At 42.2% G+C, this 15,591-nt stretch overlaps 2 protein-coding genes across 2 annotated transcripts in view; both read left to right on the top strand.

Moving 5' to 3' along the window:
• The window catches only part of cnc (NFE2 like bZIP transcription factor cap-n-collar), a 39,331-nt gene that overhangs the window by 12,218 nt on the left and 11,522 nt on the right, over positions 1-15,591 (top strand). The window contains exons 4-6 of the mRNA XM_089264859.1: positions 35-125; positions 12,901-12,980; positions 13,062-13,568. Of these exons, the coding sequence (XP_089120985.1) occupies positions 35-125; positions 12,901-12,980; positions 13,062-13,568 (678 nt within the window). The remainder of the gene's footprint in view (positions 1-34; positions 126-12,900; positions 12,981-13,061; positions 13,569-15,591) is intronic.
• fzo (fuzzy onions) lies at positions 5,678-9,582 on the top strand. Its single transcript, XM_030382598.2, has one exon. It carries the CDS (start codon positions 5,791-5,793, stop codon positions 7,888-7,890), a length of 2,100 nt encoding a protein of 699 aa, XP_030238458.1. The 5' UTR covers positions 5,678-5,790; the 3' UTR covers positions 7,891-9,582.

Genomic DNA, 15,591 nt, shown 5'->3' with positions numbered 1-15,591 from the left:
ATCTGTTGTCAAGCTTCTCCAATCTTGCTTTTAGCCATCGATTGAGGAGAAGAAACTGCCGGATGATCTGGATGAGCTATCGAACGAATGGAACGGCATACCCTTTACAATCGACAATGAAACTGGTAAGTCAAATAGAGCTTATCTAGTGCATGGTTAGTTGGAGCACTAAATTACAATTACAGTCCTCTTTACCACTTTTACAGTTTTCGCGCACGCAAACAACGTGCTAGATTTATGAGGAGGGTTATCTTATCTCAGATACACAAAAATAAATTGAAGCAATATCATTTTTAGCATAACATTTCCCTTTCAAACGTGTTAGATAAGCGACAGTTGTTGTCTTTAAATAGATGCTATTGGATCTTTACAGGGGGGGGGGGGGGGGGGGGGGGGGGGGGGGCGAGGATTACATAATATATTCTATTTCATAATGTATCAAGTGACAGCTGCTACTGCTGCTGTTGCTCCTGCTGCTGTGGCTGCTCCTGTTCGCTAATATAAACGAAAATGGATTATCCTGCTGCTAGGGCTGGGTCGCTCGCTGCTCCTGAGCGACGCCATTTGCGAAAGGTTTTTATAAATGAACGTAGGCATTTTGAGTTGACAGGCACGAAAATTAAAAGAAAAATGAGCTTTTCTTTTTCGGCAATTCGCTTTTGGCCCCGTCCGCTCGACATTTCTACTCCACCTTCATATGCTCCATTTGTCTGATATCGATAAAGCCAGCTGGCATTGGGGCTCGGGCTCTGGCTCTGCCTCTAGCTGTGGCTGTGGCTCCGACTCCGACTCAGGGTCTGGGCTCTGGCCTCTCTGCTAATCTGCTTGGAACCGCGCCCAATTTCATATCCAAGCGGCTGCTTTTCAAACAAACTTTGACACGCACACGAACTTTTATTATTAACAGTCGGGATTGGGTCTCGGCTTGGGATTGGGACTGAAATTGTAACTGAAACTGGCAGCAGAAGCAGAGGCAGTGGCAGTAGCAGAAGCACGGCACACGGAGCTGGGGCACAGTCAGTGGCAGTAAAAGTAGCTGCCACCGCCGTCGCATGCAACATTTTTCTTTTGAAAAATGAACGAAACATGATTCGCCAAAAATTACGCTCATATATATTTTATATATATACGTATGTACATACATATATGTACATATGTATACAAATGTATGCCTGTATTAGTTTGTATAAGATGTATTTCAACTTTGGCCTATAAGCTGTATATAAGAGCCAGAGCCGTGGGCTTAAACCACCCAACTAGACGCGTTTGCTTTGCCATGCAGCAGGCTTATTGAAGGGAAGTCCTCGTTCTATCGCTCCGATCAACCCCGGCAGCCATTTTGTAGGATGCCAAAGCCACCACCACCAGCAGCAACAGCAGCCGCACCACCAACAGCATAGCATCTAGATAAGCTGAAAGTCAGTAAACGTGTCTCGTATTTGTATTTCGTATATCGTTAGCTATTCATAGGCATTTATTCAGCTTCTAGCTATTAATATTAATTTCGATACCCTATAGTTAATGCGTATGTCAATAGAGTGGATATAACTGCGGTCTGCATACCAAAAGAAATTCTTATTGATACAATTTACTCTTTAGTCGATAAATATCGATAACTATTTAATACTAAGTAATGTATTATTTACTAAGAATTGAAGAATTTTGAATTCGACTCCCTTCACTTCAGCTTCAATAGTATTTTATACACTGGGTATTCTCTAGTCGCTCACATTGGTATCAATTATCATCTATTACCATTTACTATTTCGGCTGAGCATTTATTAAAAATCCATTGATGCGCGCCCGCCCTGTACAGCCAGCCATCCGTCCGCCTGTCCGTCCGCCTGTGCATATCGTTTGCTATTGGTCTATGGCTAAGATTTATATCGGATTCGAGACACGCATTCACACGCTTTTGTTCGTACGCGTATCCAAATTCCCCCGAGTGTTAGCCATGGCATACGGTACGTATCTATGGCTGTGCCGCAGTCCCTTTGGCCGGGCAGTCGGCATTATCTATTGTTCCATGCGTTTGGCTTTGGCTTGCACTAAAATGAAAGTCATTTTTGTATCTTTAATTTTGTTTCAGTTCAATTACAGCCAGCAGCAAGAAACTATTGAATGCCCACATGAATTGATAGATACTATTTGCTTGTACTATATCTATATAGTTAATTTTCGTATCGATAGGCGATGCTCGCCGCACAGGTATCTCTCACAGCTCTATTGTAACTCGGTTTTTAAAGTCAGCGACTTTTCATTAATTTCAACTTTTGTCACCTTCTTCCAGATAGAATCCTGTTGCTAATGAAGCTGTCTCTAGCCATTGTCCTGGACACATAACGCCATGTCATTGGCATATGTCTCAAGATCCATTGTCGTAATTAAGTTGCCATGTCCGGAGTTTCGCTCTCCCTCTCTTTTTACTCTCCCTACTCTACTCTTTTGTATCTGATTGTTGTCGTAATCAATGCTGTTTGTTTTTCTCAAGTTTTTTTTTTTTATTTTTGGTACAGTTTTTTTTTTTTAATTTTTAGTATTTATTTTGATGTTGGGCTCCCAGAGATTCGACGATCCATTGAACAAATCACAAATCTGATTACATTGATTCAGTTGGAATTCAACCAGTTTTTGTATTTCTTCTTCTTAGCTTCTTAGAATAATACAACTACGCACAGTTGACAACTTTTGGAGCGCATGACTTGACAACAACTGAAAGAGAAGAATGACGAAAAAAATGCTCTTATTCTCAATTATGTTATAGATCTTTCGCGTACACGCCTTTACTTATAAATATAGTGGCTTAAATTCCATTATGCAATCAGTTTGGCTGCCAAGCTACGCAAGTTTATTGACCACGGCTCAAAATTTGTTACAGCTAACGGCCATTCACATGCGAAAGAACAGCAGCTGAAAATGTTCTGATTTGATTGGCTAGCTGGAGTTTGGAATGTTTTTCCAATGCTTCGTACAGTTGCGATTGAAAAGTGCATTAAGAATAGTGTTGCAAAACGAACTGATTGAAATGTCTCCATTTACAACACTAGCCTACACTGAAATGTACAATAAAATGCAATTTTCTACCACTAGCCTACGCAGAGCAGAAATCTAGTGTTGCAAAATTTAATTTTAAGAGTATCCTATATTTATTTGAATATATTTATTTGTAGTTTGTAGTTTTTGAATGTATGTGAAGTACAGTTAGAACAAAAGTCTTAAACTGCTGTGAATAATAAATATGTAGCTACTTAAAGCCAAACAATATTAGCCAACACTACTTTCTTTAGTTATTTAATAGTGATACAAAAAGGAAAAAGTATTAAATACTAAAATATTGTACATTTTTTCTAGAATTTTCCCTTTGAAAAGAAAACTGTCTCAGTTAATATTTCCCAATAGTTGCACTGCATCAAATCAAATTTTGAATTAGTTCAAGTCGAAATGGGTTTCCCTAGACCATAGTCAGCTCTATTGCCCGTATTCTCAACGTTCTAGACATGGGCTCAAGGGCAGTGCAGACAAGTTCCACTTACTGCAACGACCTCGCCCACATGATGAAAATGAATATGATGAAAATTATGATTAGAAGAAAAAGCAGCTGGTGCTTCGAGCGGCACCTATTGAGGATATGTCTGTCTGTGTCTATATGTGTGTGTGTGTTTGTGCCCCCTTCCTGTCTGCAGCTCTTGTTATTGTTGTTGTTGTTGTTGCTGCAGTGCAACATTCAAAACTGTGCTCCCTGCTGTCCGTCTGTCTCTCTGTCTGGCTTATTCGGCCAGCATAGAAGAAATTGTTAAAAAAAAATTCTACTTGGTCAGCATTACGTTACAAATTTACAAAAAAAAAGAAGAAAATTTTACATGCTGACAAAAACAACAACAACAACAAACAGACACAGACAGAGTCAAGTAGAGCAGAGCGGCAGGGAACGGGGCAGGGAGCGAGGGCCGGGCTTGTGGCAGACGCAACATAATTTGCTGCATAATCGTATCGCTTTCAAGTGTTTTAAGCTGAGCCTCTCTCTGCGCTGCGGCGTCATCAGCTATTGCCAAAAACTAGTTGAGAATTGCATAATTCAATTAGCCCATTGACCCAAAAATGCGTGTGTGTGTGTGTGTGTGTGAGTGGGCAGGATTATGCGACATCGTCTATGTGATCTGGTTTATATGTATGTTAATTAGTTGCTAGTTCATTGATTGTCGGTGCAGCCTCAGTTTGTGGCAACTCATGTGCTTTATTTACACATTCATTGTTGACACTAACGGTGTTTGGGTCCGGTGTCGGTGTCGTTGCCTTTCAGATTTGTCTTGTCATAATTGTTGCGCACTGGCTCTAGCCATTTGAGGTTATGTACGCAAGTTCAGTGTGCGAAAGTAAAATGTTATGTGGAACAGCACGAAACGCGAGCGCCAGTGTTGCCGAGCCACTTAAATATTCAAGTGCAGTGCAGTGCAGTGCTGTGCAGCTCGGTGCATTGATGTTGCAGCGTCTCTCTCACCGGAAATTGACTGAAACAATTTGCTGCCCTCACTACCGCAGCCAACTACTGCTGTCTCACTCATGCGCCGTCTCTCTCACTCGCGCCTTAGTCGCAATGGCGGCACAAGCTCTTTGAGTCTTTGGACGTTCCAACAATTTAAACTAATTAAGTTGTAATGGCGCACTCGAGAAACGCTCCAACGATCCAAACATATTATTCAAGCTTCAATATAGATATGTATATATGTATATATACATCTAAATACATCTATACACTCCTAAGTCTGGCATATGCGAGTCTCTCAAGCGCTTGCTGATGATGCTGCTAATTTTTTTTTTTTTTTTCCTCAACCACGTAACTCCCTCTCCTTCACTCTCTCTCCCTCTCTCTCTCTCTCTCTCTCTCTGAATTTGTTGAAGTTTACCAATTCCAAATAGTTGTTTGGGCCTTATTATTATTATTGCCCTGGCTGGCTCGCTCTCGTCTATTAGTTCAGTGGCCCACTAATGCATATTGACTGCCTTTTTCTCTTCAATTTTTTTTTAGAGTGATAAAAAAGAAACAAAAATAAAAATTAAACAAGCGTCCATTTGATTGCGGTAATTGTGTTAATTTTTGTGTAAATAAATGCATGCTTTTTTATTGGGAAAATTGTTTCACTACGATTTTTTGGGTCAGTTGGAAGGCGCACTAATGGGCGCACATGTGATCAGAGGCGGTTTTTCTATTTTTAATCAAATAGTGATCAAGAAAAACTTCTGAGAATTTTAGTCAAAAATATATGAAGAACTTCTGAACCAAAGCCGAAAATATATAGAGTATTTAGGGATACAAAATTATAGTTAAAACGTGAATATGGTGAACTTATATATATAAAAATATATAAAAACTTATTCCAATTAAGTACCCATTAAGGATGTATAAAAAGTAAAAATCTAAAAGTCTAATCCCCTCCAAATGGAAGTCCAGAAGGTGGTCTGTGAGGAATTGTTTGGTGATAGAAACGTCGTACAGCAGAGAAAATCCTGCTCATTAGATGGTCTAGGACGAATGCTGCTTGATGTTTTTAATGCAATCCATAGAATTTTCTCCATAATTTTCTGATATATACGATATCGCATATCCTTTATATATATATCTGTATTTATATAAATTTCAAAACTCCATTTCAATCAATGTTCAAAACATTCCAACAAATGTTCATTGAAAACTGAAAAACAGATGCCATATATTTACATATCTGCAGCCTCTTAAACATCTATATTTTATAAAAGATAATATATGCAAAAAGTCGAGAAATAAGCGCAAGAATGTCCACAATGCTCAGTGAGTTTGGCCAGGCCAAGATGGACATGTTGAATATCTACGAGGATATGGCTAGACACTTGCAGCTGGTGGTAGACGAGCTGCAGCTTATGCCCAGCCTGAAGGATCTGATGAATGAACGCATGCGGAGCGAGCTGCTGGCCTGCATTCAACGAATCAAAGCGATTTGCCCCATGTTGCAGCGGAAGCGCATGAAGGTTGCCTTCTTTGGGCGCACCTCGAATGGCAAGAGCGCCGTCATCAACGCCATGTTGCATGAGCGCATCCTGCCCAGCGCCATGGGGCATACGACGAGCTGCTTCTGTCAGGTGGAGGCCTGCGCCAGGCAGGAATCGGCCCATGTCACGATCGAGGATGGCGATGACCAGAAGCTGAGCATCGACTGCCTGCGTGAGCTGGCCAGCGCGCACTCGGGTCGAGCGCTGAGTCCGCACAGCCTTCTCCATGTGCGCTGGCCCAGCAGCAGCTGCCAGCTGCTGGGGCACGATGTGGTTCTGCTGGACACGCCCGGCGTGGATGTGACGGCGCAGCTGGACGAGTGCATAGATCGGCATTGCCTGAATGCGGACGTGTTCGTGCTGGTGCTGAATGCCGAGTCGACGATATCGCGCGTGGAGCGCCAGTTCTTCGAGCTGGTCGCTCAGCAGCTGTCCAGGCCCAATTTGTTCATACTCAACAATCGCTGGGATGCAGCCGCCTCGCTGGAGCCGCAGCTGGAGCAACTGGTGCGGGCGCAGCACACCCAGCGCTGTTTGCAGCTGCTGGTCGAGGAGCTGGGCATCTATGCCAACGTGGAGCTAGCCAGGCGGCGCATCTTCCATGTCTCGGCACTGGAGACGCTACGCCTGCGGCAGCACGCCAAGACAAAGGAGGAGGATCGCTTTCGAGCACCTGGTGCACAGCTGCGCTACGAGGAGTTTCTCAGCTTCGAGCGCAAATTCGCTGAATGCATTACACAGAGCGCACTGCGAACCAAATTCGAGCAGCATTGCGTCGGAGCAGCCGAGATGCTGCTGCAGCTGCACGAACTGCTGCAACAACTGGCCATGCAACTAGCCCAACTGGGCGAAGAGAAGACGTCAGCCAAGGCTGCGCTGACGGCTGGCTACGAGGGCTGGGAGCAGCAAAGCGTGCAGCGGCAGGAGGAGCTGTCCCAGCAAGTGGAGCAGCTGAGCGAGGAGAGCTGCCGGCTTGCCGCACAGCTGTTGCACGAGCAGATCTTGCGTCTGCCCGCGGCCGTGCAACAATTCCATGTGCCCTTTCAGCCGCACTTGCAACGCGAGCTGCGCCACTATCAGCGACTGCTGGGCGTTCATCTCGAGCAGTTGTTGCTGCAGCAAGTGGAGCTGCAGCTCGGCCAGCTGCTGCAGCTGCAGATGCGCCAATTGGGCTCAGCCCCGGCTGACTGCGTGCTGCCCGTGCAGCTGTACTGCGCCCTGGACTGTCAACAGCTGATGTCCGGATTTCAGGCGGATCTGGAGTTTCGCTTCTCGTGGGGCATGGTGGCCATATTGAAGCGCATACAGGCCAAGATGCCGTTGCCGCTGCCACAGCTGCCGCAGCTGCCCAAGCAGCTGAATGGCCAGCGTGAGGAGCTGATGAAGCTGCCCTCGCATGTGGGCGTCTGGCTGCCGGATACGGAGAACTCAACGGGCACCATTTTGTTGTTGTGTGGCGTCCTGACGCGCACCTTGGGCTGGCGTTTGACGCTGGCTCTGGGCGTAGTCACGGGCGCCTTCTATGCCTACGAACGGTTCAGCTGGACGCCGCAAGCTCAGGAGCGCAGTTTCAAATCGCAATACACGCAGCACTTGCAGCGTCGACTGCGCGACGGCCTGCAACAAACGGCGGCCGGTTTTGGCCAACAGGTGCGACAGCAATTGACGCGCTCTATGCAGCAATTGCAACGCGAAACGGAGCACAAACGCAACGAGCTGAGTGAGGATCTGGCGATGCTTGGCGATGAGTTGGCTCAACTGCAGCAGCATCAGTCGAAGCTTCAGGCATTGCAGGCGACGGGCGAGGAGCTGCGGCAGCGTCTAAAAGCTTTTCAGCAGCGCTATTTGCCGGAGAAGGATGTTTAAGGATATCTGGGATATGTAAAGAAGAAGAAGAGGTGCTATATATGTCTGATGAAGAAATTGTGCTTGTTTAGTTCCATTTATATTTTATATTTTATATATTATATTTTATATTTGCCCAGATTTTATTTGTTTTGATCATACATACAAGAATGACTCTAAAATTCCTTTTTAGTTCTCATATTATTATTTATTTATTTTTCGCCAAGCTGAACTTCTTGTAGACCTTCAAGTTTTCCCATTGCTTCAATTTCAAATTAATTTCATTAGCTTATTTTCAATTAAAAGTTGCCTTTGTTGCTTGGAAATTTCTTCAAGTCCACTCGCAACTTTAATTACTTGATTAGATTGTGTTCTTAGCTGCGAGAAAAGGAAGAAGAAACAAAAACTAAAAACCCGTCAAATAGAACAGAGCAAAAACCAGTTTTTAGCTGCTTTTTTTCTCATTGTTTTTCCGCAAGAAGCGCGCAGCGTCCATGTTAAAAAAAAAAACATAAAGAAGAGAAACAACAACTACAAGCAGCAGCAACAAAGCCAAAAGCAAAAGTTACAAACACAAACACACAGAAAACAGCTAAGCTCCGCCTCTGCTGCACACACACACAGAGCACAGCCACTGCTTGTGCGCATGAACAAAGGCCGCGTCGCAGCAGTCGCACTCATACACACACACACATAAACACATACAGACTCGCACAGCCACACAGAGGCACATGCATAGGGAGGAAGTGCATATAGTTGTCTCGCTTGCGCCTGCTGCTGTTGCGCCTGGTTTGAGCTGGCAACGCCATTTCTCTTTTGTGCTGGCTTCGCTGCCGACGTCGCTGCGTCCGCCATGGTGCGAAGCCGCCGTCCAGGCATTTAGAATCGTATTTGAATTTTTATAAACGCTCGAGAAACGCTCAACGCTTGACGCGCGCGTATGTTAGCTGCTCTTGCCAAAGAATTGGCTCAACGAAGAGGAGAAAAAAAAGAGAAGAAACCACGTTTTGTGCTGTGTTTTTTGACGCCCACGTCGTGCATGAAAAAAACTGAATTAGAATAGAAGCGAAGGACTTTTAACAAGCGACAAGTGACATAGATGAACGATAAATAAAACAAACGAAAAATCAGGTGATTTAATATAACTAATACGAAAAGTGCAATAAACTACGCTCAGACTAAACAGAAAAAATATCTATAATATATTTTTATGCATATGAATATACAAAAAACAAAAAAAAAGTGAAAGTCTCGCATAAAACGCGTGTGTATGTGCCTAGCATATATATATAATAGGAGTTACCAAACGTTAAACAGGGCGTAACTTAGTGTTCACAATAGGCGCCGCTAACAAACCTCTCAAGTGACCATTGTGCGATTCTAATAAAAACGACGACAACAACAACGAAAAGCCCAAATAAAAACAAATACAAAAATAAAATAAGAAATTAAAATCAACTCGTATTCATTTTTCAATATCGAACAATCAAATTGTGCAAAAAAAAAAAAAAGTCAGCAGCGGAAACTGTTGTTGTTTATTTTGTGGTTGTTGCTGCAATTGTTGATTCTGCAACAGACGAACCGACATTACATAATTGTCAAAGAGTTGTAAAAAACTACCACCACTAACAACAACAACAACAACAACATCAACCATAACAATCGGCATTTATTGCAACAAATTTTTGTGTTCAATCCGCTTCAACAAAAGACCCACAGAAAAAAAAACCCCGCTTCACACCTTTCAACTGTTGTTTGCCTTTGTTTGGATTACAAAAATATATTTCACGCTCGCATAAATTGCATTTGCAATTGCATAAAGCAAAGGTTTGTACGATTCGCCATCCAATGTGTTACCTGCCCATACAGAGACATTCGATTTGACCGCATTATTTTGATTCGATTTTGTCAGTTGCGATTGATTGCAACATTTCAATCGGCGCAGCCCACAGTGGCCAATTGTGTGGCAGCTGTCGTCGATTCTAGTTCTAGGCCATTCGACCATTTGCTGTTGCCCTCAATTTATGTTGATAGCTCGAGATGTAGGATCTATGTATAATCTGAAGTTAAACTTTGAATCAGTTGAATGTGATATTTATTCTTTACTATAATAGAATATCATAGCATATTGCTTATGCAGATTATCATTTAATATCTCATTCAAAATGATTCCTACATAGTTATTTCAGTATTCATCATTCCCCATGACTTCTATCAGTTAGTTGGAATTTATTTTTAGCCAATATTCTCTTACTTCTACTAAATCTAAGCCTATGTGTGAACTAGTTGCCGCTTCATTCCATTATATTCTAGATATGAAATAGACGATAGATATGAAATAGAACTTAGAGAAGGATCAGACTGTACTCAGAAAATTTACTCCATCGCTTAATTTAATTATCTTGCTCAAATATTCCTAACTATTTCAACTATTTATAAATCTTTATTTTTCACGTATAAGAGTTTTACCAAATTTTAGGGGATATTCCTGATAAATCCGTATAATATTCAAATTCAGATGCCGACGGCAAAGGGGACAACAAAAGTGAATAGAAGTTATAAATAAATGTTTCTGTATGCCAGAAAAAGTTATGCGGCATTGATCGGCTTTTATAAATAACTTCAAATCATCTAAACACATAAAAAAAATTAAATATACATACATAATATATATAATAATAAATAAATCCTACCATATTTTATACATCAAGCAAGGTCTCCCAGCTTCTCAGTATTAGAGTCATCTGGTTTAATAAATTCCTTTCTTTGCTCAAGGAGATCTTAAGTCCTTTAATTCTTCCAATAGTCATGCCTCGCTTTTAATATTTTTATTTAAGTAAATTGTATGCCCAACAAGATCTCTGTTACGTAGAAGATATTTATCTATGTCTATTCCTCCTCCTCATAATTTGCCTCTATGATATTTATCTAAACCTCTTCATGTTTTATTGACGGACAACGCCCTTACAGTGTTTACCAAAACTTAGTTACTATAGCATCTGATTAGCATACAGCATATGGCCAATACTGCCACGCCCCCCCACACACACACAAACAGAGACTTTAGTTATTGACAATTGATTGAATGAAACTTCCTGAAAGGTAATCAAAGATAAAACTTGGAAGCGTCCAAACAAAAGCACGAAAACTACGAAAACATAATAAGGCCTCAAATGTGGATAGGGCTGAACACCTTTTAGGCTGTTGTCACTTAATTGTTGGTGACAGACGGTACACACACAGACACACACGCACACACCCACAGATACACACAATAGAAAACGCAACGCAAATCGAATAATATTTTTATAGACATTTCCAACAATGCGGCCAAGCCAAGCAAAACATGCAGGCAACGGCAATGGCCAAGAACAGAAGAGACAAACAACAAGCCCAAAAATGATAAGTAAACAGTTAGCCAAATTACAGGCCTCAAACTGTTACCAAAAAAAAAAAAAAAAAAAAGGCCGAATTAAATGCCAGCCCTAAAATAACAGGCTAAGGCCTAGTAAAAACATGGCCAAACAGCCGTTGCCTCGGTGCGTGTGTGTTGGCCACAAAATGGTCGCAGTGGAATGTATTTTGTAACCAATCGTAAGAATAACATCGAGCCAAGGAATTGTTCCAGCCAAGTTGCCAGTTGCTCCCATCTCCCCAGCCCGTCCGTCTGTCCGTCCGTTTATTTATTCTAATTTCTGACCCTACTCAAGTGCCAACGGCAAAGGTCGTGAGCGTCGTCACAGCACTTGAGCGACCCGAGCAACTTTTTTTTCCTTTCTTACTTACTTTTCTTCATATTCTTTTCTCATTTTTTTTTGTTGTTTCTACCCAATTTTTTTTTTATCTAGATGGCTCGAGTGGTTGGTGGTTGCCGGTCGCTGGTGGTGCGCGCCCACCAATTTTTCTTTTGGTTTGAGCCATGTTTATTATTTAGTTTGTCCAGCTACCACTTTTGGAATTTACCTTTCGTGGAACTGGTGTTGGCGATGTTAAGTAGTAATTTACTGATAATATGAGTGCCCATTTCTTTGCCTCTTCTCACTACAATACCCGCAATACTCTATGCAAATATTTGACCATGTTCAATATGGTGTGGCCCATTTAAGTAAGCGATACACAGAAGCTTTGCTTTAGTTATTTGATTAGGCTCTTAGGGAGTGAGAGAGAAGGAATTCAAGGAATGTGAGGATACATCTCGGATAGAATCTGAATTGTTCTAAGTATACCCTCTATATATAACTTTATAATCGTAACAGACTTGCAAATTTTGGATATTTATTTATTAATCATAATCCATTTTCTATCTAGTTTCATTAAAATTCATACAAATCCATTATAGGACTTCTTCATTTTCGATATAACTGGAAAATTATAAGTGTTAGAGACATGAAATTTGGAGTGTAGACTAGTCTACAGTATAGTCACAATAAAAATAATTCCTTCTTTTGTTATCTACTCCATGAGCTTAGGTATGCAATCTTCAAGTCCTCTACTACATTTCTTTCATCGGTTACTTAAGCAGTTAATGATTCTGCATATTTAATATGCTAGTCTCCCACAACACTCCACACTAGAGCAATCTTTCTTTGCCTTTTAGGAGACCTGTCAAAACGCATCATAAATTAAGCACATTTATTTGGAATTTTTCGTCTTTTTTAGCCGTTTTATCAGCTGCTTCCGTGAGTTGCAGCTGATCTTTTGATATTTATGATTAATGATTGTTGCACTCCTGTTTGTTTACCTTTACGATTTGCAATCTATCCCACTGGGAAGTGCTACCGTATTTTTGTCATTTTCAAGTCCAGTTCGGGATTTGCTCTTGGGATTATATTGGGATGGAATTGAATTGATGATGCTCCAGAGACTTGTAGCTGGCATCAAAATATTTTTGTATTTTTTTGGTATATTTACAAATATTTATTGAAAGTGCTTGCCTCTTGGGTTCTAATGCTCTCCAACTACATTCATGTATTATACAATTGATCTATGCTTGGATGACTTGACTTAATGCCATTTAAATGCCACCCACAGGTGAATACATTCGCTTACCTTTGGATGAGCTGCTCAACGACGTGCTGCAACTGCCTCCCTTTACGCTTGAGGACGACGTGGTAAGTGATCTTCCGCTCTCTCTCTCTCTCTCTTTGTCTAGCTGCCCCATCTAATTTACGACTTTCTCTGCACATTTTTAGCTACACAGCGATTCGGTTGCTTCCACCTCTCAGGCCGCTGCTGCTGCTGCTGCTGCTGCCGCATTGAATAGCACACCGACAACGCGTATTGTTTCCGAAACGGGCGAGGAATTGATCTTTGCTGAGCAGGAGTTCAACGATAGGGCTAACGAGGCTAGCTACTCGGTCGGTGATTTTGATGATCTGCAGGACTCTGTGGGTTCGCCGCTCTTCGATTTAGATGACGACGCCAAAAAGGAATTAGACGAAATGCTGCAATCAACCGCACCGCCCTACCATCATGCCCATCCCCATGCCCATGCCCATCCCCATAGCCACACCCATCATCATCATGCCGCCGCTGCCGCCCACCACCATCACGCCCACGCCCACCACGCGGCTGCCGCTGCAGCCCATCAGCGTGCGGTCCAGGCGAGCGCCAACTATGCCACCATGGGCTCCACACCGGGCAGCGCCTTTCAGCGTCAGCCGCCCAGCTCCGCTGGCTACCATCATGGCCATCATCAGGTAAGCCATTGATTCGAATCCTTTTAAGTGCCAGCATCCGCCACATACCACTCTTGGCCCCATATACATGTATATATAAATATATATTCGTGTACATTTAAAGCCGCATTCAAGGATCATTTGCACGTCGTTTTCGAGTGTTTTTCATCTTCTTGATTCATTTTTTCTCTTTCTTGATTTTTTTTTTCTTCTTCCATTTTTGCCTCGCTGCCTGTGCTTCGTTCTCGAGCACTTGATCTTGGCTCGCATCATTGTTGTTATTCTTTATTTTTATTTATTTTTTATTTATTTTTTTTTTTCTGTATTTTCGTGGCTGTTTGTACAAAGCTTCAAATCTGGTTGTATAAAACACGGCCCGGTTCAGCCTCGCTCAGCCTTCTTCATCCGTTCCGTTTCGTTTCAGCCAGCAAAGTTCGTCAATCTGTGGCTTTTGTTGTAACTGCCTCATCAAAAAGATTGAGGCGAGCAACGAAAATATCTGTATATCTAGTATATATGTAGATGTATATGTATATGTATATATATGTACAAGTTGTTGTTGGCTTCATCTGTTGCTGCTGCTCTTCAGCTGCGCTCAAGTCTTGTAAAGATTCTTTTTGGCTCGACTGCCCTCACGATGTGTCTGATTTGTGTGAAGCTCTTGCTGTTGCTTGTTTCGTTTGTTTGCGCAGCTTGGCTGCTGCAAGACAACCAACAGCAACACCATCACCAGCACCACCAACACCGCCCCTGCTCACCACTCACCAGCTGGCTTAACTGCCACCTATTGATATGATTTTGATTTGATGGGGCAAGACAACTATGCTTAATGTGACTCACAAGCGAAATTCAGGCAGAAACTGTACCAAACTTAAGGTATATTTCCCATGAGTATAAATTGTATTATTAGGCAGGACCTTATATGATGATAGATAGTTTGACTTGTAGTAAAATTTGTATATGCTGTACAGAATCAAGCGTAAAATTAGGTGTGGAAGTCTTATATGAGCATAATCTATATATGGTGTGTCAAGAGATTATATTAGTTGGGTATATAACAAAGATTTTGTATTCTATCTGATTCATATTTGAAGATTCCGGCTAGTTTGGTTAACGTTAATGTTAATACCAAATGTAGTACCTAATTGAAATATTAGCTTACTTCTCTGTATTCCCTATGTTATATTTTTAATGTTAATATTAGCACTTCTGTTAATGCTGACAATAATGCTTAGCTAACTGTTAGATCTGTATGCCTCTCTTGCTCTCTCCTGCCATTATCTTTACACACTTCTATAAGTCTGTCAATTTAATGATGTCTTTGATCTATTTATATTGAGTTCTAAGTGTCTTCTGACAGCTTATGGTGTCTGGTGTCTAAGCCGCACGCAAAGCCAAGCAAACAAGTGCAGCGGCAAGCGATAAAACCACCAAAAACCACACTAAACCACCAAAACATGTGTCCTTGCTACTGAATGGGTAGCTGCTCAAAATATTTAACCAGGCTCTATGCGCATGCGCAGGCATCTAATGAAGCTGAACAAAGGCGGCCATACAATAGAGTGAAGAAACGCAGCTACAGTTGACAGAGACAACGAGAGAGAGAGAAGGAGAGAGAGGGAGACGATGTCAGAGCTGAGCAGTCATGAAGTCAGCGGCAATTACTTTAAAGTCTTTCTTTCAAGCCGCTCGCTGTGGTTAGCCGCAAGGGATTAGAGGTGAATACCTTGAACCCGGGAACCCTCTAACTGTAACCCCTATATATGACAGACTCTCTCGCTCTCTCTCTCTCTCTCTCTGGCTCTACCTTGATGCTGTTCAGTTTTGGTGAATGCACAGCGGGTTACGGCGGCGGCAGCTACTTGTTGCACTTGCATGGCATAGCCAAAGCCATTTAATGAGCCAGATGATCTGTATTTGGCTTTCACAGGAAGCGCAACGGCAAATCCTCGCATCTAGGGTTTTTACCCAACTCCATCTCTGTCTCTTTGTATAGCTCACTTTGTCTCTATGTCGCCCTGTCGCTCTGTCTGTGTCTGTCTCC

This window comes from Drosophila navojoa, chromosome 2 (assembly GCF_054131105.1).
Source record: "Drosophila navojoa isolate 15081-1374.11 chromosome 2, UAZ_NAV_1.0, whole genome shotgun sequence".
NCBI lineage: Eukaryota > Metazoa > Arthropoda > Insecta > Diptera > Drosophilidae > Drosophila > Drosophila navojoa.
This window is presented reverse-complemented; position numbering and strand designations above follow the sequence as displayed.